The sequence below is a fragment of the Giraffa tippelskirchi genome, chromosome 2 (genome assembly GCF_054371585.1).
Source record: "Giraffa tippelskirchi isolate mGirTip1 chromosome 2, T2T-mGirTip1v1.2.pri, whole genome shotgun sequence".
Lineage (NCBI taxonomy): Eukaryota > Metazoa > Chordata > Mammalia > Artiodactyla > Giraffidae > Giraffa > Giraffa tippelskirchi.
In genome coordinates, this window is record NC_137276.1 from 151535878 (window position 1) to 151559490 (window position 23613).

General features: G+C 38.2%; 1 protein-coding gene across 5 annotated transcripts in view; it reads right to left on the reverse strand.

Moving 5' to 3' along the window:
• The window catches only part of MCCC1 (methylcrotonyl-CoA carboxylase subunit 1), a 58794-nt gene that overhangs the window by 26660 nt on the left and 8521 nt on the right, over positions 1–23613 (reverse strand). For 2 of the 5 annotated variants that reach the window (XM_081571153.1, XM_081571151.1), the window contains 6 exons: positions 22099–22194; positions 8622–8743; positions 8034–8181; positions 7825–7946; positions 4192–4303; positions 1071–1152 (listed from right to left, as the gene is read on the reverse strand). In XM_081571153.1, coding sequence (XP_081427279.1) covers positions 1071–1152; positions 4192–4303; positions 7825–7946; positions 8034–8181; positions 8622–8743; positions 22099–22194 — 682 coding nt within the window. The remainder of the gene's footprint in view (positions 1–1070; positions 1153–4191; positions 4304–7824; positions 7947–8033; positions 8182–8621; positions 8744–22098; positions 22195–23613) is intronic. The other 3 variants (XM_081571152.1, XM_081571154.1, XM_081571155.1) reach the window with 3 other exon arrangements.

Genomic DNA, 23613 nt, shown 5'->3' on the forward strand with positions numbered 1-23613 from the left:
ATAACACCTATTAGAATGGCCATAACCTGGAACATTGACAACACCAAATGCTGGTAAGGATGTAGAGCAACAGAAACTCTCACACATTACTGGTGTAAATGCAACATGGTACAGTCACTTTTGAACAGTTTGGTAGTTTCTTACAAAATCAAACATACTCTTACCATGTGATCTAGCAATCATACTTCTTAGTATTTACCTATATGAACTGAAACTATGTCCACACAAAACCCTGTACATAGCTGTTTATAGTAGCTTTATTTATAATTCAGAAATGAGCTACCAAGCCATGAAAACATATGGAGGAAACTTAAATACATATTACTAAGTGAAAGAAGCCAATATGAACAATATGAAAAGGCTATGTACTCTATGATTCATTCCGGAAAAGACAAAACTATGGAGGCAATAAAACAATCAGTGATTGTCAGGGATTGGAGACAGGGAGGACTGAAGAGTATATTTCGGGCACTGAAACTATTCTGTAAGATGCTACAATGGAGGATAAATGTTGGATGCATGTCATTATCTATTTCTCCAAACTCACAGAATGTACATCAAGAGTAAACCCAAACTGTAAACTATGGGCCCTGGGTGATAAAGATGTGTATACGCAGGTTCATCAGTTGTAACAAAAATACTGTTCTGGTACAGGATATTGCTAGAGGAGGAGGCTGTGTGTTTAGGGGGACAGGGGCCATGGGAACTCTCTGAACTTGCTGCTCAATTTTTCTATGAACCTAAAACTGCTCTAAAAAATTAAAGTTTACTAATTTTAAAAAATGCAAAAATATCATTTTAATGATTTTATTTTAAAATAGGGTAGAAAACATCAAAGAGCATTACATATAATTAGGCTAAGTACTGTTTAAATTATTTTTCCCCCAAATATACATGTATATAAACCAACACTTACGTTCACATACTGGATCTCGCTGTAAAATGTATTTCTTAATGTGGATATAGTCAAAAGTTTGAAAGTCAATGATTTAAAAGCTATATATTTCATTTGCCTTTCAAAACACAAATAATTTTTCCTCTCCCTCTATTAGAAGCAAATCTTAACATACCTGCACCAACATAATTTACAGCTTTAGCAGCTCTGACTGCAGCTTCTCCGAGCTTTTTTCTTACTTCAGGTTTAATACCAGGCTATGAAAAAATATTTGAAATAAATTTCCACTAGTACTTTGTTCTACTAGAGGTTTCCATTAAGATTCAATGTTACATTTCTATGTCTCAAATACTACATTAAAGAGATAATAAGTATAAATATCTATTCCATCATGAAATACTGTCTTATACCACAGTTCAACTGTCTGTACACCAAAATATAATGATTCTGTTAGTAATTTCTATGTATTGCAGATATTACTTAGTACCTACAAAATAACCATCTTTTCTTTCTTCTTGGCTGCACTTTTTGGCTTGTGTGATCTTAGTTCTCCGACCAGAGATAGAACCTGGGCCCATGGAAGTGAAAGTGCAAAGTCCTAACTACTAGACTACCAGGGAATTCCCCAAAATAACCTTCATCACTATGTGTTCACTTAAAATTACTTGTATCAATACCAAAACTTTGAACAATCTCTTTTTGTTTCAAGATGAATAAAGCAATATGGGTCATATGCCCCAAAATTACTTTGGAATAAAGGTAAACCTTAAGATTGCAAGTTAATAAAAAATGTTGAAGGACTTCCCTGGCAGTCAGTGGTTAAGACTCTGCACTTCCACTTCAGGAGGTATGGGTTCAATCCCTGGTTGGGGAACTGAGATCCTGCATGGCACAGCCAAAAAAAATTAGGTTCATAAAGAGAAATGTATATCAAAAGTAGGCAAAACTTTTTAACATTGTTCAGTGGTGCTCAACAGATTTAAGCAATCATTGCTTGAAAATAAGGATTTATCGAAATTGTTGACATTTACTTCAGACAGTTGTGCTCATTTCACATGCTAATAAGGTTATGCTCAAAATCCTTCAGCTAGGCTTCAGCAGTACGTGAACTGAGAACTTCCAGATGTACAAGTTGGATTTAGAAAAGGTAGAGGAACCAGAGATCAAATTGCCAACATTCATTGGGTCATAGAAAAAGCAAGAGAATTCCAGAAAAACATCTACTTCTGCTTCATTGATTACACTAAAGCCTTTGACTGTATGGATCACAACAAACTGTAGAAAATTCTTCAACAGACGGGAATACCAGACCACCTTACCTGCTTCCTGAGAAATCTGTATGAAGGTCAAGAAGCAACAGTCATAACCAGACATGGAACAACAGACTGGTTCCAAATTGGGAAAGGAGTACGTTAAGGCTGTTTATTGTAACCCTGCTTACTTAATTTACATGCAGACTACATCATGTGAAATGTCAGGCTGGATGAATCACAAGCTGGAATCAAGATTACCAGGAGAAATATCAACCTCAGATAAGCAGATGATACCACTCAAACAGCAGAAAATGAAGAGGAACTAAAGAGCCTTTTGATGAGGGTGAAAGAGGACAGTGAAAAAGCTGACTTAAAACTCAGCATTCAAAAAACTAAGATCATGGCATCAAGTCCCATCACTTCATGGCAAATAAAAGGGGAAAAAGTGGAAGCCGTGACAGATCTTATTTTGGGGAGCTCTAAAATCACTGCGGACGGTGACTGCAGCCATGAAATTAACAGATGCTTGCTCCTTGGAAGGAAAGGACAAACTTAGCATATTAAAAAGCAGAGATGTTACTTTGCTGACAAAGGTCCATATAGCCAAAACTATGGTTTTTCTAGTAGTCATGTAAGGATGTGAAATTTGGACCATAAAGAAGGCTAAGTGCCAAAGAACTGATGCTTTTAAATTGTGGTGCTGGAGAAGACTCTTAAGAGTCCCTTGGACTGCAAAAAGAAGAGTCACTCCTAAAGGAAACCAGCCCTGAATATTCATTGGAAGGACTGATGCTGAAGGTGAAACTCCAATACTTCAGCCACCTGATGCAAAGAGCAGACTCCCTGGAAAAGACCCTGATGATGGGAAAGATTGAAGGCCAGAGGAGAAGATTACAGAGGATGAGGTGGCTAGATGGCATCACCGACTCAAAGGACATGATTCTGAGCAAACTCTGGAAGATAGTAAAGGACAGGGAAGACTGGTGTGCAGCAGTTCATAGGGTCTCAAAGAGTCAGACATGACTTAGTGACTGAACAACAACTTGAAACAGTACAATATATTCTGCAACAGAAATTAAAGTTTGAATATAGTATGAGAATAACAAACTGATTAACTACAAACTTTAGATCCCTGATCTTTTAGAAATACATATTTAAAAAAACTCACATATAACTTAGGACACGAAAGAGGCCTATAGCAGTAGCAAGTTGCAAAGAAATGTGAATCCCAAAATAGGTAATTCTAGGAGTAGGCCATGACCCAGAAAACAAGCTGAGCCAATCAAGAGGTAGTCTCAAAGAGACGTAAACAATTCTAAAGGGGCAAAGTTGCCAAATAAGAGCAAATAGCTCTCCTATACAATGTAACCTTTAAGTTGGGAATACAATTAGTGTATTTTAGGAACATCTGAAGTAGCAGTTAAGAAGTCTTCTTCATAAAGAATACATTCAATTAACAAGACCCTTCCATTCCTCAAACATGCTAGTTAATTACAGTTTAAAATCTGCATGGAAACAGTAGCTGTTCACTGTAAGTCAGGTACAAAGTGGATCAGAGCAGCCTATTCTAGACACTATCCAGAAGGATCCAAATCCTGGTGTGCCCTCTGAACACTAACCTGCTCCTCATCCCCAGCACCACAGTGAAATCAGGTTACTATTACTGGAGAGTCACTTCAGTCGTGTCCAACCCTGTGCAACCCCATAGATGGCAGCCCATCAGGCTCCGCCGTCCCTGGGATTCTCCAGGCAAGAATACTGGAGTGGGTTGCCATTTCCTTTTCCAGTGCATGAAAGGGAAAAGTGAAAGTGAAGTCGCTCAGTTGTGTCCGACTCTTAGCGACCCCATGGACTGCAGCCTACCAGGCTCCTCCGTCCATGGGATTTTCCAGGCAAGAGTACTGGAGTGGGGTGCCATTGCCTTCTCTGAGAGTAACTGTTCAGCAGCACTTTGGGGGAGACACTAGCTTCACAGGTTTCTGACATGAAAGCCTGGGGTTCACAATATAGAAAAGCTGACAAATTTCTTTACAAGATCCTTACCCCTGGGGCCTCTTCAATGATCTTCTGATGTCTCCTCTGTACACTACAGTCTCTTTCAAACAAGTACACAGCATTGCCATGGTGGTCACCAAACACCTGCACTTCTACATGCCTATTTAAAAACCCAATGAAAAGTGTCCATTTGTTCCATTTGTAGGTTGAACATTCAAGAAAAAAAAATTATATACATGGAATGAGTGAGAAATAAGAAAACTCAGAAAACACTGGAGACCATGACCTCACAGTAGGAGCAAGTAGCAAATACAAACTGAGAAGGAAAAGACTGATAAATCTGACTATATCAAAATTACAAATTATAGCCACATGTCATGTATCCTCAAAAAGTCAGGGACAACATTTTTTTTAATGATTGGAGGATCTTTAAAAAGCAACTCTTACAGTCAGATTTTAAACTAAGGCAGACTGAAAACTACAAGGGCTTCTCCATAGAAAGGTTAGGGAATAAATTTACATGGATCATTAGTTTTTTAAGAACATACTAACATTACATCAAAAAACAAAAAAGGCACTTTAATGTTGAGTGTAACATAGTATAATTATCAGAAATCATATTAAGAGTAAATGAACATAACACTTAAAAAAAGAAGGGTAACCCAGACCATTTGGTGAACATGAAAGCATTCTTCCCAGGAGATTCATTTTGATATGTTCACACTGTAGTTCGTCTCACACATTCACCACTATAATACAGAGATGTTTTTTTCAGTTGAATTTCCGTTATTTAGTTGCTAAATTGTGTCTCACTCTCTTCCAGCCTGCCAGGCTCTTCTGTCCATGAGATTTCCCAGGCAAAAATACTGGAGTGGGTGGGCATTTCCTACTCCAGGGCATCTTCCTGACTCAAGGATCAAACCTGCGTCTCCTGTACTGGCAATTGAATTCTTTACCACTGAGCCATCGGGGAAGCCCTTGGTTAAGTTTTTAGAATAAAAAGTATCAAACATACAAGAAATTTTTTAAAAATCCAGGAAGTCTTAGGATGTGCTATTTCAGCACAATGGCTCATTTCTGTTCCTTGTCGTTCACCTTAGGAAACACTTCATTAAACCACTTGGAAGATAGTTTTTTTCTTGACATATCACTTCTACTGAATGTTCTATTTAAAAATGTCCCAATTTGTCCAACATATTCTCTTGACAAGATAATAGGAGCTGATTTCTTCCTTTTGGATTTGCCTCCTTGATCTTTCCTGTTTTTATTTACTCATAAGCTACCAACACCAAACTCATTCTTGCGATCATTATTTTGAACAAACTTATCTGTGAGATCAATTAAGAATCAAAAGCCCAAGGTATTCTATTTTTCCTCTAGCATTCTTCCTTTCATTATAGAGATCCAAATTTCTGACTTTACCACATCCACTGACTCCCCCTTATCCTTTAGCTGTTCCAGGAAAGGAGACACTAGAGCAGGAACTCCAGGTTCTGAAAGGAACACTTGAGGCCACACCAAGAGCACAGAACAGCTCTTTTCGGACTTCTCAGAAATCGGGAAACATTTTCCCTTGGCTCTTTACAAAGGACGCCCACTGAGGATCTGTGTTCTGTTAGGATTCCTACAGTTGTCAAATCACTCTCGTTATTTCCCTTTTTCTGATGATCCTTTTCTGTGTTGTTTTATCTAATGTAGAGATTCTGGAGCACTGTGTCTGAGAACCAGGAAGTGCATCAAATCCGAATCACTCCAATTCAGTCATTGCCGGGGTCTGGCTAGATACACAGGTGCAGCTGGTTTCTAGTAGGAATGCCTTGATAGTTTCTAAGAGTTCTAAAGTTTTTATTTTCCTATTTACACTTTTAATCCATCTAGAATGTATATTGAATACAAAGTGAGGAAGGAGTCTGATTTTTCTTTTTTTAGATAAAACAGTATACTTTGAAGATTGTTACCTATCCCAACCTTTCAGATAAGCTCAATAGTTCTAATCAGATATATAATACATTTTGATTTCTACTTTTCTCAGTTATTAGCACCCATTCTTCTGGCCCTCCATTAATTCAACAGATAATTATTTAGCAGAATACAAAATAGTGTGATTATCATGATATCGAAATGTTATTACCAGAAAATACAGAAGACAAATATGTAGAAATGCTAATACTTATAATGATTTTGTTTTCCATCTCTTGTATTTTTCAAGTCTGTAATGTATTCATATCACTTTTCCTGATGCCTATCATGAAGAAAATATTTTGAGACTGACTTTTTTTAAACTGTCACGTTCTAAATGAATTTAATTTACTGTGCCATGTTCAGGGACAATTCTAAGTTTTGTAAGGCTTGAAACAAAAACAATTTGGGAGCCCACTTAAAGAAAGATACAAAAAATAGGTACAGAATCTTCAAAGATGTCCACACAAGAGAAGGGACTGAAGCTTGAGCTCATCACCTTCAAGGTAAACCTCTCTCTAGTTATTGTTGCAAAATGAATTATTCTTGATAAAGTCTCTTTTGATTTACAGGTTTGTATATGTGTGTGTCTGTATATTTAACACAAAATCTATGAAACAAGAAGCTTTTATAATCAGTATCTTATTTTAAGCAATACACATGAAAATAAAATTTCTAATAAAATAAATTAGAAATGCACATGGTATTTGCTATAGTGGTACCCAGAGAAGCAGTTTAGTGTGGTCACTTGGAGTGTGAATTCCAGAGTCAAATTGCCTGGGTTCAAATCTCAGCTTCACCAATTCCTAACTGGGAGACCGCAGGCAAGTCAGATGACCACTCTGTTGCTCAGTATATTCACCTGAAAAAAAGGGAACAGGGCCAACCTAATGATGGGATTGTTGCAGGAATTAGATCAGAAATGGAAGGACAGCAAGATTACTACTTGTTTCCCTGGTGCTCAGTGGTAAAGGATCCGCCTGCAATGCATGAGACCCGGGTTCGAACCCTGGGTTGGGAAGATCTTCTGGAGAAAGGAATGGCAACCCACTCCAGTATTCTTGCCTGGAGAATCCCATGAACAGAGGAACCTGGCGGGCTACAGTCCACAGGGTTGCAAAGAGTCTTAGTAATATACTAAGATTACTACTTAGTACATATAAAATACTTAAAACCTGGCACATGGTTAAGTGCAATATAAGGGTGAGCTATTAGTATTATTTGTTAACATATCACTTATAATTACAATTCAAGTTGGGTAACTATTTCCATTTTCTGAACATCTCAGATGATGCTTACAGAGTTCTGTAATATAAAGCTTAACTTCTCACAAGAATTTTACTTTGAAAAGACTAAATTCCATCAACAAGAAATGCAATGAATGAATTAATGATACATCTTTATCATGGAACCAATAAACACCCAATAAAAAGAATGAGGTATATCTATATTTACTGACAGAGAAAGATGTCTACCATATAATATTAGCGTACATTATTAAGGTTCTATTTACTGTTCTGTATGTATCTTGTATTCTGTGTGTCTATGTATAAATGTTTCTATTCATGTAGAAAATGCCTAGAGGAATGCATACCTTAATGCGGAGTGGGACTGAGGAACTTAATGTACTCATGTACTCTTAGAACTTTATATTTTACACAATGTGCTTGCATTTCTAACTTAATTTTAAAATTTGAGTCAGAAAAAAAGAGCTGAACCTACCTTGGCATTTCCACAAACTTCTCAACCAGCATGGCATCATCATTGAAAGACTTCTTAGCTTCTCTCCGTGCTGATTCTAACTGCTCTTGAAATTCTTTTTCAGATCTAATGATCCTCATGCCCTAAGATGGAAAGACAGTTATGACTACAGCATAAGTAAAACCAATTAGACTAGTCCAAACGGAAAATATAAGCACGCACAATCTTACTTTTCCTCCTCCACCACGGACAGCTTTAATCATGACGGGGTAACCAATTGTCCTAGCGTGCTCTTTCAGGCATTGGTCTGACTGGTCCTCCCCGTGATAACCCTCCACAACAGGCACGCCAGCAGCAGCCATGATGGATTTGGATGTGCTTTAGAATAAAAAAAATCAATATGCCCCAAAGCTATGAATTATTTCATACAAGAAAAATACAAATACTGCCGAGTCTATAAAATACAATGGAACATTAAAAAGAAAACACTCCACAGGAAAGAAAGGACTATAGTCTGAGACAACTAATATTAATACAATTGTTAAAATATCTACTAATTTTCTCAATCCAGTTTTCATATGGTACTTCATTCCATCCTGTTTTTAATCCCAAAAAACTAATCAACAGATTGATTACCAATGTGAATTATTATACTTGATATTTGAATATTTTCTGTAATGCATTGTAGTGGCATATAAATAAGTTATGCCTATGATGACATAAAGATATTTTAACCTATTAACTAGGTCTATTGCAGGTAAAATAAATCATTTCAATTAACCTTCTTAAGGCTGTATTTAAAAGATATAAACTCATACCTCTTTATACCCATGTCTCTAATTGCTGATGAAGGAGGACCTACAAAAATAATTCCTTCCTGCTTACACAGTTCAGCAAATTCCATGTTTTCTGAGAGAAAGCCATATCCTGGATGGATAGCCTAGAAGGGAGACATGAATAGATAAGCTTTCTAGTGCTCCACTGGCAGACTGTGATACAGGTGATGGCACCTTCCTCTGGGGAGGCCTCTCCCTATGCTGCTGATAGGTACATATGGTCTCTATTAGAATATCTTACCAAAGAGACACCTGAACTTTATTTTTTTAATATTTTTTTATTGAAGCATATTTGATTTACAATTGAATTTTCTTCATACTAAAGTTCTGAAGCCTTACCTGAACCAGAAAAACCAATATTTCTTTTTATTGTGGTAATATCATATAAAATTTACCATTTTAACCACTTGCAGTGTATAGTTCAGTGGCATTAAGTATGCTCACAATGTCATACAACCACCACCATCATCCATCAACCCCCAAATTCTATACCTATTAAATAATAACTTTCCATTCCCTGATCACCTCTATTTTACTTTCCATCTTCTCTGTACCTGATAAAAGGGAATCAAACAATATTTGTCCATTTGTCTCTGGCTTATTTTATTTAGCATGCTATTTTCAAGTATCAGAATTTCATTCCTTTTTATGGTTGCATAATGGTCCACTGCAGTTAGAGCCTACATTTTGTTCATCCATGCATCTGTTGATAGACATGTGGACAGCTTTCACCTTTTGGTTACTGTGAATAATGCTGCTATGTACATTAGTATACAAGTATCCTGCTTTAAATTCTTTCAGGTATATATGAAATGTCAAGGAATATTTGCAGTTAGGAGTAAAGAACTTCAGGGTGGTAAGGTGGGTGGGGGTGGTTTGCTCTGTCTCTTTACAAAGCTGGCCTAGAACTGAAACCACATGCCCAAAAGTTGCAAAGAGCACCCTTACACAGCACTAACTGATTTAGCTTCAGGTCACTATCTGCTGATGTTGCCTTTCCAGAAAAAAAAGCTAAGAAGCAAACAAAAAGTCATATAGTCATATAGTATTAAAGTCTGTATATACTTCAGTGAAAAAGGACCCTCTTAGATTTCAACCTAATCACTTGCAACTTACTCAGAGTTTTAAGAAATTTACTTGGCTGTCTATCCCACAGAAAAGGAGAATCAATAACTGAATGACAGCAAGATTTCTAAGAGAAACATGCTGACAGTGAAAAGGGACGAAAGAGAAGAGAGCAAAAAGTGGAACAGGCTTATGTGGTTTAGCAAGGAGTAAGGCAACTCTCCAACTTCAATAGTCCTGAGGGCATTTCTGTCCTTTTAAAATAATAATTAAGTATGTATAATTATAACCAAGAGAATGTGAAAAGAAAAAAGCGTATCCAACCCTATTTCAAAACAGTTACGTCCAAAGAACCTTTCAAAATGAAAGGGGTAAGCTTTAGACGTCTGGGAAACTCCTGTGACTAGAAAAACCCACATCTTAGTAATAGCAAATAGCAAAATGCTAGATACCGAATACAAATAATCACATTTTGATGTCAGCTAAGAGTTTTGTTCCTTTTAAGCCAAAGTTCAATTTTAGTCATTTTATATGAAATGTCAAATATTATTTATGTTAGGCAAAGTAAAACAGGTCTACATCCCAGTCCTATCTGATTTTTTAACAGCTTTTTTAAAGGTAGAATTTACAATATGAAACATTCATCCATTCACAATTTGATGAATCAAGAACATTTATACAACTGTGCTGTAACTGGACTGTGACTATACCCCAGCTTTAGGACACTTCTACCAGAATTCCTATGTGCCCATGTGCATAAATGATGAATCCTTGCTCACAGAACCAGACAACTACTGACTTGCTTTCTTTCTATACAATTTTACCTCTTTTAGAAGTCTCATATAATAGAACCATATAGTTCCATTTTTATATGTCTGGCTTAAACTTACTATAATTTTCTGTGGTTCACCAGCAAAAAAAAAAAGAAAGAAAGAAAGAGTACTGATGCATGCCACAACATGGATATATATACCACGTTTGTTTACAGACTACATGGCTGTATCACATTTTTAAAAACAATTTTATTTATTTTTATTTATTTAACTTTTGGCTGTACTGGGTCTTTGCTGCTGCCTGGGCTTTTCTCCAGTTGTGGTGAGCAGGGGCTACTCTCTAGCTGTGGTGCACAGACTTATTGCAGTGGCTTCTCTTGTTGTGGAGCACAGGCTCTAGTAGATGTGGGTTTTTCTAGTCACAGGAGTTTCCCATGGACTTCAGTAGTCGTGGCCACGTGCCCAGCAGTTTCGGCTTCCAGGCTCTGGAACACAGGCTTAGCTGCTTCCCAGCATGTGGGATCTTCCTGACCAGGGATTGAACCTGTGTCTCCTATATTGGCAGGTGGATTCTTTACCACTGAGCTACCAGGGAAGCCCACACATTCTGTTTTTTATTAATCTGGATTTTCCCCAGTTTTTGGTCATTATGATTAATGCTATTATAAACATGGATGTATAGGTCTTTAATTTTTCTCAGCAATGTTTCATAGTTTTCAGTAAATAGGTCTTGAACTAAAGTATTTGATTTTCATTGATGTTATTGCAAATACAACTGCTTTCTTAATTTCATTTTCAAAGTGTTTGTTGCTAGCCTCCCTTCTTTTGGAACAGATACTTAATTCAACAGAACCCTGATTAACTAGATACTCTCTCTTTGTAACTAAGAAGAAAAGCAGCTGTCTCTTTGCAAACAATAATGTTCGAACACATTATGAGAAGGGCCTCAAGGAATTTAACTAATTTCTCTTAGGGTGAACACTAATATATACAAACCACAGTATCCTTGAGCATTTGAATGGATTAAAAAGGGAATCTAACAATGCTACTACTACCAGTGGGCTAATTTCCTAGCCATCAGGCATGTGTTTAGCTGCCGATTCACCCTGGTGTGACACAGGACTGCAAGCCTTTTTAGACTGTTCATCCTTTGGTAATAATACACCTTTAACACGAAAGACAGAAAACTGGTATTATCAGTTCAGTTCAGTTCAGTCGCTCAGTTGTGTCCGACTCTTTGCGACCCCATGGATCGCAGCACGCCAGGCCTCCCTGTCCATCACCAACTCCCGGAGTCCACCCAAACCCATGTCCATCGAGTCGGTGATGCCATCGAACCATCTCATCCTCTGTCGTCCCCTTCTCCTCCTGCCCTCAATCTTTCCCAGCATCAGGGTCTTTTCCAATGAGTCAACTCTTCGCATGAGATGGCTAAAGTATTGGAGTTTCAGCTTCAACATCAGTCCTTCCAATGAACACCCAGGACTGATCTCCTTTAGGATGGACTGGTTGGATCTCCTTGCAGTCCAAGGGACTCTCAAGAGTCTTCTCCAACACCACAGTTCAAAAGCATCAATTCTTCGGTGCTCAGCTTTCTTCACCATACAACTGTCACATGACTACTGGAAAAATCATAGCCTTGACTAGACGGACTTTTGTTGGCAAAGTAATGTCTCTGCTTTTAAATATGCTATCTAGGTTGGTCATAACCTTCCTTCCAAGGAGTAAGCATCTTTTAATTTCATGGCTGCAATCACCATCTGCAGTGATTTGGGAGCCCACCAAAATAAAGTCTGACACTGTTTCCACTGTTTCCCCATCTATTTCCCATGAAGTGATGGGACCAGATGCCATGATCTTAGTTTTCTGAATGTTGAGCTTTAAGCCAACTTTTTCACTCTCCTCTTTCACTTTCATCAACAGGCTCTTTAGTTCTTCTTCACTTTCTGCCATAAGGGCGGTGTCATCTGCATATCTGAGGTTATTGATATTTCTCCCAGCAATCTTGATTCCAGCTTGTGTTTCTTCCAGCCCAGCATTTCTCATGATGTACTCTGCATATAAGTTAAATAAGCAGGGTGACAATATACAGCCTTGACGTACTCCTTTTCCTATTTGGAACCAGTCTGTTGTTCCATGTCCAGTTCTAACTGTTGCTTCCTGACCTGCATACAGGTTCCTCAAGAGACAGGTCAGATGGTCTGGTATTCCCATCTCTTTAAGAATTTTCCACAGTTTGTTGTGATCCACACAAAGGTTTTGGCATAGTCAATAAAGCAGAAATAGATGTTTTTCTGGAACTCTCTTGCTTTTTCAATGATCCAGCAGATGCTCGCAATTTGATCTCTGGTTCCTCTACCTTTTCTAAAACCAGCTTGAACATCTGGAAGTTCACGGTTCATGTATTGCTGAAGCCTGGCTTGGAGAATTTTGAGCATTACTTTACTAGTGTGTAAGATGAGTGCAATTGTGCAGTAGTTCGAACATTCTTTGAACATTGATGGTATCATCTCCTACCCTTAAATCTCTGCCAAAATAATTTCTTCCATATTTATAGTTTGTGTCTATTCTGCTCTGTGCTTGTTCAAGCATATGCATAGAGGCAAAGTTGTTGTTGTTATTATTGGCTCTGTCTTCAGCAAAATTGAGATGTGTCTGCTTTCCATGGTGGAGCAGACAATTCATACTCCTCAAATTCTTTTTTTGTGTGTGTATGATTTTGAAATGTCTCTAATAAAGTTATTTATTCCTGGTGGCACATTAAAAGAAACTGGAGCACTTTCATAAAACATTCGTGTTTAGGAGCTAATCCAGGTAACCAAGGGGATGGGTGAGGCCTGGCAAAAGCTTTTCACTAAATAATAATATACTTACAAAAAAGTAAGTAAGTCCCTCAGTCGTGTCTGACTCTTTGCAACCCCATGGACTATAGAGTCCATGGAATTCTCCAGGCCAGAATACTGGAGTAGGTAGCTGGTCCCTTCTCCAGGGGATCTTCCCAACCCAGGGATCAAATCCAGGTCTCCTATGTTGCAGGCGGATTCTTTACCAGCTGAGCCACAAGGGAAGCCCCTTACAAAAAAGTGCACATTGTAAGTATACAGCTTTTTTAAACATAGTTTTTATAAACACTCAGTTCAAGAAACAAATAATCACCAATATTCCATCAGGGAGCAGAAAGCTCTCTTCCAGGTAATTTTAGGTCCCGCCTAAGGTACTACATCAACATTTTCTTTAAAAGGCTCCTCAGCAATTCTAATCTTCAGCCAGAGCTTACTACTACTACCTCTTTCTCAGCCAGAGAAGACCTGAGACAACTGACAATCAAGAGGACCAGTCTAATGAGCATGCTTACCATTATATCTTCTAGATTCTCTCAATACAGCCATGTCACTGAACAAATTACCAGAAATTTAGCTCTTGAGTAAATTTTACTCTAGTATCTATAAAAATGCCTATGTCAAAATGGCCACATTTAGAATTCTACATGGAAACACAAAAGACTTCAAATAGCCAAAACAATTTTAAGAAAGAAGAACAGAGCTGGAGAAACCACACTCTCTGACTTCAGACTATACTACAAAGCTATAGTAGTCAAAGCAGTATGGTACTGGTATAAAAATAGACATACACCAATGGAACAAGATAGAAAGCCCAGGAAAAAAAAAAATCCACATACTTAAGTTCAATCTACAACAAAGGAGGCAAAAATATACAATAGAGAAAAGACAATCTCTTCAATAAGTGGTACATATATAGCCACATTTAAAAGAATAAAATTAGAACATTCTCTAACATCACATACAAAGATAAACTCAAAATGGATTAAAGACCTAAATGTAAGACCAGATACTATAAAACTCCTAGAGGAAAACACAGGCAGAACACGCTTTGACATAAATTGCAGCAATATATTTTTTTTGATCAGTCTCCTAAAGAAAAGGAAATAAAAGTAAAAATAAACAAAAGGAACCAAATTAAACTTAAAAGCTTTTGGTCAGCAAAGGAAACCATTGCCAAAACTAAAAGACAATCTACTGAATGGGAGAAAATGTTTGCAAATGATATGACTGATAAGGGATTAATATGCAACATATAAACAACTCATACAATTCAACATCAAAAAAACAAACAACCTGATTAAGAAATGGGCAGAAGAACCCAGTGGACATTTTTCCAAAAAGGAAATGCAGATGGCCAACAGGCACATGAAAAGATGCTCGACATCACTAATTATCAGGGAAATGCAAATCAAAACCACAATGAGCTATCACCTCACAACTGTCAGAATGGCTACCATCAAAAAGAACAGAAATAACAAATGCTGGTAAGGATACGGACAAAAGGGGACACTTCTACACTGTTGGTGGGAATGTAAATTGGTGCAGCCACTGTGGAGGCTTCTCAAAAATCTGAAAAGAGAACTACCATATAACCCAGCAATTCTACTCCTGGGTGTACATCTGGAAAAAAAAAATGAAAACACTAATTTGAAAAGATACATGCACCCCAATGTTCATAGAAGCATTATTTACAATTGCTAGGATCTGGAAGCAACCTAAATGCCCATCAATAGATGAATGGATAAAGAAGATCTGGTATATGTACACAATGGAATACTACTCAGCCATAAAAAAGAATGAAATTTTGCCATTTGCAGCAACATGAATGGACTTGGAAGGCATTATGTTAAGTAAAATAAATCAGACAGAGAAAGACAAATATGATATCACTTATACAAGGAATCTAAAAAATACAACAAATTAGTGAATATAACAAAAAAGAAACGGGCAATTCCCTGGCAGCCCAGTGGTTAGGACTCAGTACTCTCACTGCCAGGGTCGCAGGTTCAATCTCTGGCCAGGAAACTAAGATGCAGTAAGCTATGCTGCGTGACCAGAAAAAAAAAGCAGACTCACAGATACATAGAACTACCAGTGCGTAGAGGGAAAAACGGAGGGGCAAAATAGGGGTAGGAGACTCAGCGGTATAAACTATTATGTATAAAATAAGCTACAAGAATATAGTCTACAACATGGGGAATATAGCCAATATTTTGTAATAACTGCAAGTGAAATGTATCCTTTAAAAATTGTATAAAAATTAAAAAAAAAGAATTCTACATCTTTTGCAAACTTCTTTCAATATCACTATGCACATGTTATTCAATGTCCTTTATTAAAACAATCAATACGATTCTTGTCAAAATGAGGGCAAGGTTTGCTCCCCTAACTGGCAAATTGCCTTTAGGTGAAGAACCCTGTGGGCTTCACAGGTGGCACTAGGGATAAAGTACCTGCCTGCCAATGCAGGAGATGTAAGAGACACGGGTTTGATCCCTGGGTCGGGAACATCCTCTGGAGAAGGACATGGCAACCCACTCCAGTATTCTTGACTGGAGAAACCCATGGACAGAGGAGCCTGGCAAGCTACAGTCCATAGGGTCACAAAGAGTTAGATGCGACTCAGCATGCACGCAAGCAAGCAAAAAGCCCTGTAAATTGTAACTTACCAAACTTCCTTTTTGATCAGGCAGCTTTCTCTGGCCTAAGTTTTCTGACTTAATTCCAATCACTATGCCCCAATAATAGTCCCATATTACTTATTTCTTGCTTTTACTCTTAACCACTATCTGTAATGCTTGCAATTCACCTCAAATCTTAAATATCCAGGCAAAATGTGTGAAAATTATGTTACTGTAACACTATTTGTGTTCTTTCAGCATCTAACATAATACTAATCCAGATAGACGTGGCGCTGACAAACTCCCCAGAATTAACATATGATACATTTGCTATAGAGTCATTACTTACACTGAAAAATGGTCTCAGTGAACTGCCATTAAAAAGGAAAAGGATTTTCACCTCTTTGATTAGAAAGCAAAGATAAAATAAGGAAGCTGACTGGCTTACAAGAAGTTATTTTTGAAATTTTTGATTAAACAACATGTTCCTCTTTCCCAAAATGCCAGGCAAGGCTCAGCCTGGTCTATTAAACAAGAGCTGAGCGTCAGGAAACTTTTAATTCTTTCTCTTTCAGTGATGAGACAAGTTTTGCTTTCAAAGCACCTGGGAACCTTGGGGGGAAAATGCAAATTATGCATAAAAATGTAAATTACAGCTGGCTATGAGTGAGGCCTAAGAGCCTACATTTCAACCAAATGATGCCATGGACCACACTTTGAGTAGTGAGACTGGATGATTTTGGGTATCATGTATCCTGTGCATTAGATTTTACATTTGTAAAATGGTGGTAATAATACTGTATCATGTAAGCTCAAACATGCAATAGATACGAAGTGACAATTACATTAAAGTATCTGGATTCCTAAGGGTCTTTTAAAAAGTTTCAGAAACAAGCAAATTTTAAATATCTGTGTTTATAAATTAATATCTCCATTGTTCAGTCTAGAAACTCTGATTCTAAAGAAGAGAACACTGATGCAGAAACACATAAATACAAAACAACTGCATATATTCATTAATTCAAATCAATGACTCCCTGTGCTAGGTAACAGGAATGTCAGGCGGTAGAAAAAATAAGTCTCATATGTGGGTTCTTGTTTTAAGTGGAGCACAGTGGAGTCATGGAGTCGTGATGTGGATTAAAATTGTTAAACAAGAAAATAGCTAATTAAATCTAAAGATGACTGGAACTGGAAAGCAAATGCTAAAGGAAAAGGCAGACATCAATGTGACTAGAGGAGTCATGAAAGTAATTGTCAGAGGCAGGAATTCAGGTGCTAGTGAAGAGCAAGCCTATAGCAATTGACTCCTAATTATCCTGACTGCTGCCTTTGTTCTCACCCCACCTTTGCCCCCTTCCACTGGCTGATTCCCCACCAGCAGCCACAAAGATCTTATTAAAATATAAATCAGATCACCTCACTCCTCTGCTTAAAATCCTCCAATAGCTATTTAGAATGAAATGCAAACTCCTTACTAATGCTCTGTATAAGGCCTATAGTAGTCTAAAAGATACTGCCTCTACCCTTCTCAGCTTCATCATCTACCACTTTCCTCCTGTGTCTTGTCGGTTTTCCAGCTCCAAACCCAACCTTCCACCGAGTTTGGTAACCAGGCTCTGCCAATTACCATTCTGGACAGCTGGTTCCCTATCAGGTTCTACCAGCAGGGGTCACTGTAGGGAAACTGGCAGCCAGGGAAGCTCTGTTCTTCCATAGCCTATAGCTGGCGCCCAGCAGTTTCTGTGATGAGTCTCTCCTGGAATTTCCGGAACCAGCCTTATGCTCCTAGGTAGGGCCCTTCCATAGAGAACTGAGGAAGAGCTGCAGAAGGTCCTTCCTCCAACCTCTTCCCTGGTCAAAGAGATAGTTTTTATCACTAGGTAATTTCAACATACTTTTTTTTTCTTCTGGTCCTTCTAGACAACTGGTGGAACTAATCCCTAACTTATTTCCCCTCTGTTGAAATATCTAGTGGAATTTGTTTTACTAACTGGATCCTGAATGACACAGCTCTTCACTGCCTTCCCTCCATCCACACCGAATATTTTTGTCCCTTGAACACCAATCTTATACTCATCTCAGTGTCCTGGCAGTCCCATTTGCCTGAACTTTTATGGCTGGTTCCTTCTCTTCAGGCAGCTCTCTGTTCAACTGGCACCTCTTCAGAGAGGCCTCTGCTGATCATACTTTTAAATAAATATTTAAAAGCATTTCCTAACCAGTCTTTAACCCCTCATCCAGCTTTATTTTCTTCCTACCACTTATAACATTCTTAGTTATATTAGTTCTTTACTTGTCTCATTCACTGGAAAGGGTGAATTTAACTCAGATGACCATTATATCTACTACTGTGGGCAGGAATCCCTTAGAATAAATGGAGTACCCATCATAGTCAACAAAAGAGTCCAAAATGCAGCACTTGGGTGCAATCTCAAAAATGACAGAATGATCTCTGTTTGTTTCCAAGGCAAACCATTCAATATCACAGTAATCCTAGTCTATGCCCCAACCAGTAATGTTGAAGAAGCTGAAGTTGAACAGTTCTATGAAGACTTACAAGACCTTCTAGAACTAACACCCAAAAAAGATGTCCTTTCCATGATAGGGGACTGGAATGCAAAAGTAGGAAGTCAGAGTACAGAATGGCCTTGGAGTACAGAATGAAGCAGGGCAAAGGCTAATTGAGTTTTGCCAAGAGAACGCACTAGTCATAGCAAACATCCACTTCCAACAACACAAGAGAAGACTCTATACATGGACATCATCAGATGGTCGACATTGAAATCAGATTGATTATATTCTTTGCAGACAAAGATGGAGAAGCTCTATACAGTCAGCAAAAACAAGCTGACTCTGGCTGACTGTGGGTCAGATCATAAATGCCTTAATGCCAAATTCAGACTTAAATAGAAGAAAGTAGGGAAAACCATTCAGATATGACCACAGACCATTCAGGTATGACCTTAATCAAACCCCTTACAATTATATAGTGTGGAAGTGAGAGATAGATTCAAGAGATTAGATCTGATAGACAGAGTGCCTGAAGAACTATGGATGGAGGTTCATGACATTGTACAGGAGGCAGGGAGCAAGATCATCCCTAAGAAAAAGAAACACAAAAAGGACAAATGGCTGTCTGAGGAGGCCTTACAAATAGCTGTGAAAAGAAAAGAGGCGAAAAGCAAAGGAGAAAAGGAAAGATATACCCATTTGAACGCAAAGTTCCAAAGAATAGCATGGAGAGATAAGAAAGCCTTCCTCAAGGATCAATGCAAAGAAATAGAGGAAAACAATAGAATGGGAAAGACTAGAGATCTCCTCAAGAAAATGAGATACCAAGGGAATATTTCATGCAAAGATGGGCTCAATAAAGGACGGAAATGGTATGGACCTCACAGAAGCAGAAGATATTAAGAAGGGATGGCAAGAATACACAGAAGAACTGTATAAAAAAGATCTTCATGACCCAGATAATCACGATGGTGTGATAATCACGACCTAATGTGATCGCTCACCTAGAGCAAGACATCCTGGAATGTGAAGTCAAGTGGGCCTTAGGAAGCATCACTACAAACAAAACTAGTGGAGGTGATGGAATTCCAGTTGAGCTATTTCAAATCCTAAAAGATGATGCTATGAAAGTGTTGCACTCAATATGCCAGCAAATTTGGAAAACTCAGCAGTGGCCACAGGACTGGAAAAGTTCAGTTTTCACTCCAATCCCAAAGAAAGGCAATGCCAAAGAGTGCTCAAACTACCACACAATGCACTCATCTTACACACTAGCAAAGTAATGTTCAATATTCACCAAGCCAGGCTTCAATAGTATGTGAACTGTGAATTTCCAGATGTTCAAGCTGGATTTAGAAAAGGCAGAGGAACCAGAGATCAAATTGCCAACATATGCTGGATCATCAAAAAAGCGAAGGAATTCCAGAAAAACATCTACTTCTGCTTTATTAACTATGCCAAAGCCTTTGACTGTGTGGATCACAACAAACTGTGGAAAATTCTGAAAGAGATGGGAATACCAGACCACCTGACCTGCCTCTTGAGAAATCTGTATGCAGGTCAGGAAGCAACAATTAGAACTGGACATGGAACAACAGACTGGTTCCAAATAGGAAAAGGAGTACGTCAAGGCTGTATATTGTCACTGTGCTTATTTAATTTATATGCAGAGTACATCATGACAAACGCTGGGCTGGAGGAAGCACAAGCTGGAATCAAGACTGCCAGGAGAAATGTCAATAACCTCAGATATGCAGATGACACCATGCTTATGGCAGAAAGCGAAGAAGAACTAAAGAGCCTCTTGATGAAAGTGAAAGAGGAGAGTGAAAAAGTTGGCTTAAAACTCAACATTCAGAAAACTAAGATCATAGCATCTGGTCCCATCACTTCATGGCAAATTGATGGGGGAACAACGGAAACAGTGAGAGACTTTATTTTCTTGGGCTCCAAAATCACTGCAGATGGTGACTGCAGCCATGAAATTAAAAGACACTTACTCCTTGGAAGAAAAGTTATGACCAACCTAGACAGCATATTAAAAAGCAGAGACATTACTTCGTCCACAAAGGTCCATCTAGTCAAGGCTATGGTTTTTCCAGTAGTCATGTATGGATGTAAGAGTTGGACTATAAAGAAAGCTGAGCACTGAAGAATTGATGCTTTTGAACTGTGGTGTTGGAGAAGACTCTTGAGAGTCCCTTGGACTGCAAGGAGATCCAACCAGTCCATCCTAAAAGAAATCAGTCCTGAATATTCATTGAAATGACTGATGCTGAAACGGAAACTCCAATAGTTTGGCCACCTGATGCAAAGAACTGACTCACTAGAAAAGACCCTGATGCAAGGAAAGATTGAAGGTGGGAGGAGAAGGGGACGACAGAGGATGAGATGGTTGGATGGCATCACTGACTCGATGGACATGAGCTTGAGTAAACTCTGGGAGTTGGTGATGGACAGGGAGGCCTGGCATGCTGTAGTCCATGAGGTTGCAAAGAGTCAGACATGACTTAAAGACTGAACTGAACTGAACTTGTTTCATTATTTTCTGCCTCACTTACCAGAGTGTAGCTCTAGACACAGGGTATAAACTCCGTTAGTCACTGCTGCACTCATACTTAGAAGCTGACACAAAACAGGAGACCAAATAATGCTTGCTGAGCGAATAAATGCATAAATCAGATGTCAAGGGGGAAAGAGTACTTTAGGCACATAGAACAATATAAGCAAATGCTCAGAGAAATAAGCATGATGTGTAAAGATGACGAAAAGTTCACTGTAGCCAGAATAAAGAACTGGTGATGAGAGGTAAGTTTTGACAAATAGTGGAAACTGTCAAATGCTAAGCTGAAGAGTTTGAACTTTATCTTGTAACCACTGGAGATTTACTCACTGGGGAATAGGATGAGACAAGGGGTAAGTTATTAAGAAAAAAATAAAGAGTAGGCGGTATTGATGAAACAAGTGTTTAAGAAACATCTATCTTATAGTAAAAGCAACTGCTAGCAGTAATCTGTCTAGCACAACTCACTAGATGGGCAGGAGATTTAGAAGCAGGGAAAGCAGATGAGAATCAGAAAATCCAGATAAGAGACTGTAAGGACTGGCTGTGTGATTAAAAAGAACAACTTCTGGAGACAGTTCAAAGAAAGATTCAATACAAGTTGGCTCCTGTTTTATTTTGAAGGATGAGAGATATAAGAACAGGGAAGTTTTGAGCCTGAGATATTGAAAAACCAGGGAGCAGCCCTGGAATGAGACTGGGAAATCAAGAGGGGAAAAGATTCCTTTTTTGATTCTACTTTTCCTTATAATTCAGAGCACCATCTATTTCTCCCAAAGAATCTGATGTTCCTAGGACCTGTCTTGGAAGACAGAGGATCTCCCTCTTATATATGTAATTAAAACCTCCCTCTATCTGTTTCCCTAAAGATCTAAAGTGCACAGGACTCAGTAAGAAGGTAGAGTGGCTGATGAGTGAGAAGGAACACGTCTTGTTTACAATAACAACCCCATAATAAAATGTAAAAACCTTAGGAACATTTAAAAAGAGAGAACGAGTTCTATAAATAATAAGTAACTTTGTGTAAACTGTACAAAACTCATTCCTCTTGCAAGGCAGATTTCTTCATGACTCTATTACCTGTGCAGCAGAGATCTTGGCCACTTGAATGATTTTTTCCATAGAAAGGTAGCTCTGCTGAGAGGGAGCGGGGCCGATGAGATAGGCTTCATCTGCCTGTGGAAGGAATATTACAGGCTGAACAGACCACACAGCTAGGACACATGCGTACACTGTACAGAACTGCTGGCTGCCTAAGAATAACGCAAGAACTGAGAAATAAGCAGCAGCTCATGTCTATGTTACAAAAATTAGCCAGTTTGGAATCTTTTGCATGAAATACCAAAACTTGGCTTTTTATGAATAAACACACAGAGTGAAATTAAAGTGCCCTGGGTTAGGAAGCAAGAGGCATTAGTCACAGCATTATTATTAGCAACAACAATAACCTTAAATGTAGTTAATGCCAAAAATGTAGTTTGAAAACAGACAAAATATACAACAGATGTATACAACAAGAAATAAAATTACAAAGTTTCCTGAAGTATATATAATTATTACAGTATGATAATACTCCTTCTATACATTTGTGAACTATTTTATACTGTCCCTTAAAACTGTCACATAATCATAGCATCTCTTGAAGCAGACCAGAAGTAACCCCTGTGATCAATTTCAGACATATCTTTCCATTTCCACATTCCTATTTATTTGAACATATTTATATAACCATACAACAGTTTTAGTTTTTGTTTTTATACAAATAGGGTTAAACTCTAGAGTCATTGTCTACAATTTCTTTTTTCATTAACAGTACATCTTTCCTTGCTAGTACACATGTCTACCTCATTTTTTGAAACAATTGCATAAAGTTTCACAGTAGGGAGGCACCTTAGTTCATTTAATCAGGTACGTCTTAACAGACATTTAAGCCATAATGGCAAATTGATGCCAGCAACATCTTGTACATGAGTATATCTCTGGATGGAGATCTAGAGGAGTGTTTGCAGGGTTGGGTGAAAGACATGACATTTTAATCACTCCTGGTTAATCACCCTTTGAAATGGTGTCATTAATATACATTTCTATCAGCAAATTAATTTCTAACCACATTAACCAACACTGAATAGTATCCATCTTGCATAGGAGTAACATGGAAATCTGCTTTTCAAGCTATCAATCTGGCTGAAGTGTAGAAAATATTGTGGGAGGGGGTCAAGAGTAGAAGTAGGCAAACCACATACAAGGCTACAGTATCTGACCAGGTGAAGATGACAGTGGTTTTGACTTAAGGTGCAGGTGGTAGAGGGCAGAGAGAAGTGGAAAGAAATGTTTGAGAAGCAGAATTAACAACAACTGGGGATTGTCTGGATGGGGGAGGGGGAATGATGTAGACTGGGGATGAGGATGGGAGATATTCAAACAACCCCCGAATCTCTGGCATTATTATTTTTATAAGCAATGGTATTGTGAACTACTGGGTTAAGGAAGTCTGTAAGAAAAGCAGCTTCAGTAGAGATGGAAGGTGATGAGTTCAATTTCAGACATGCTGGTTTGGTGCCCATCCAGGGGGAGCTGGACAGACATGTATCACAT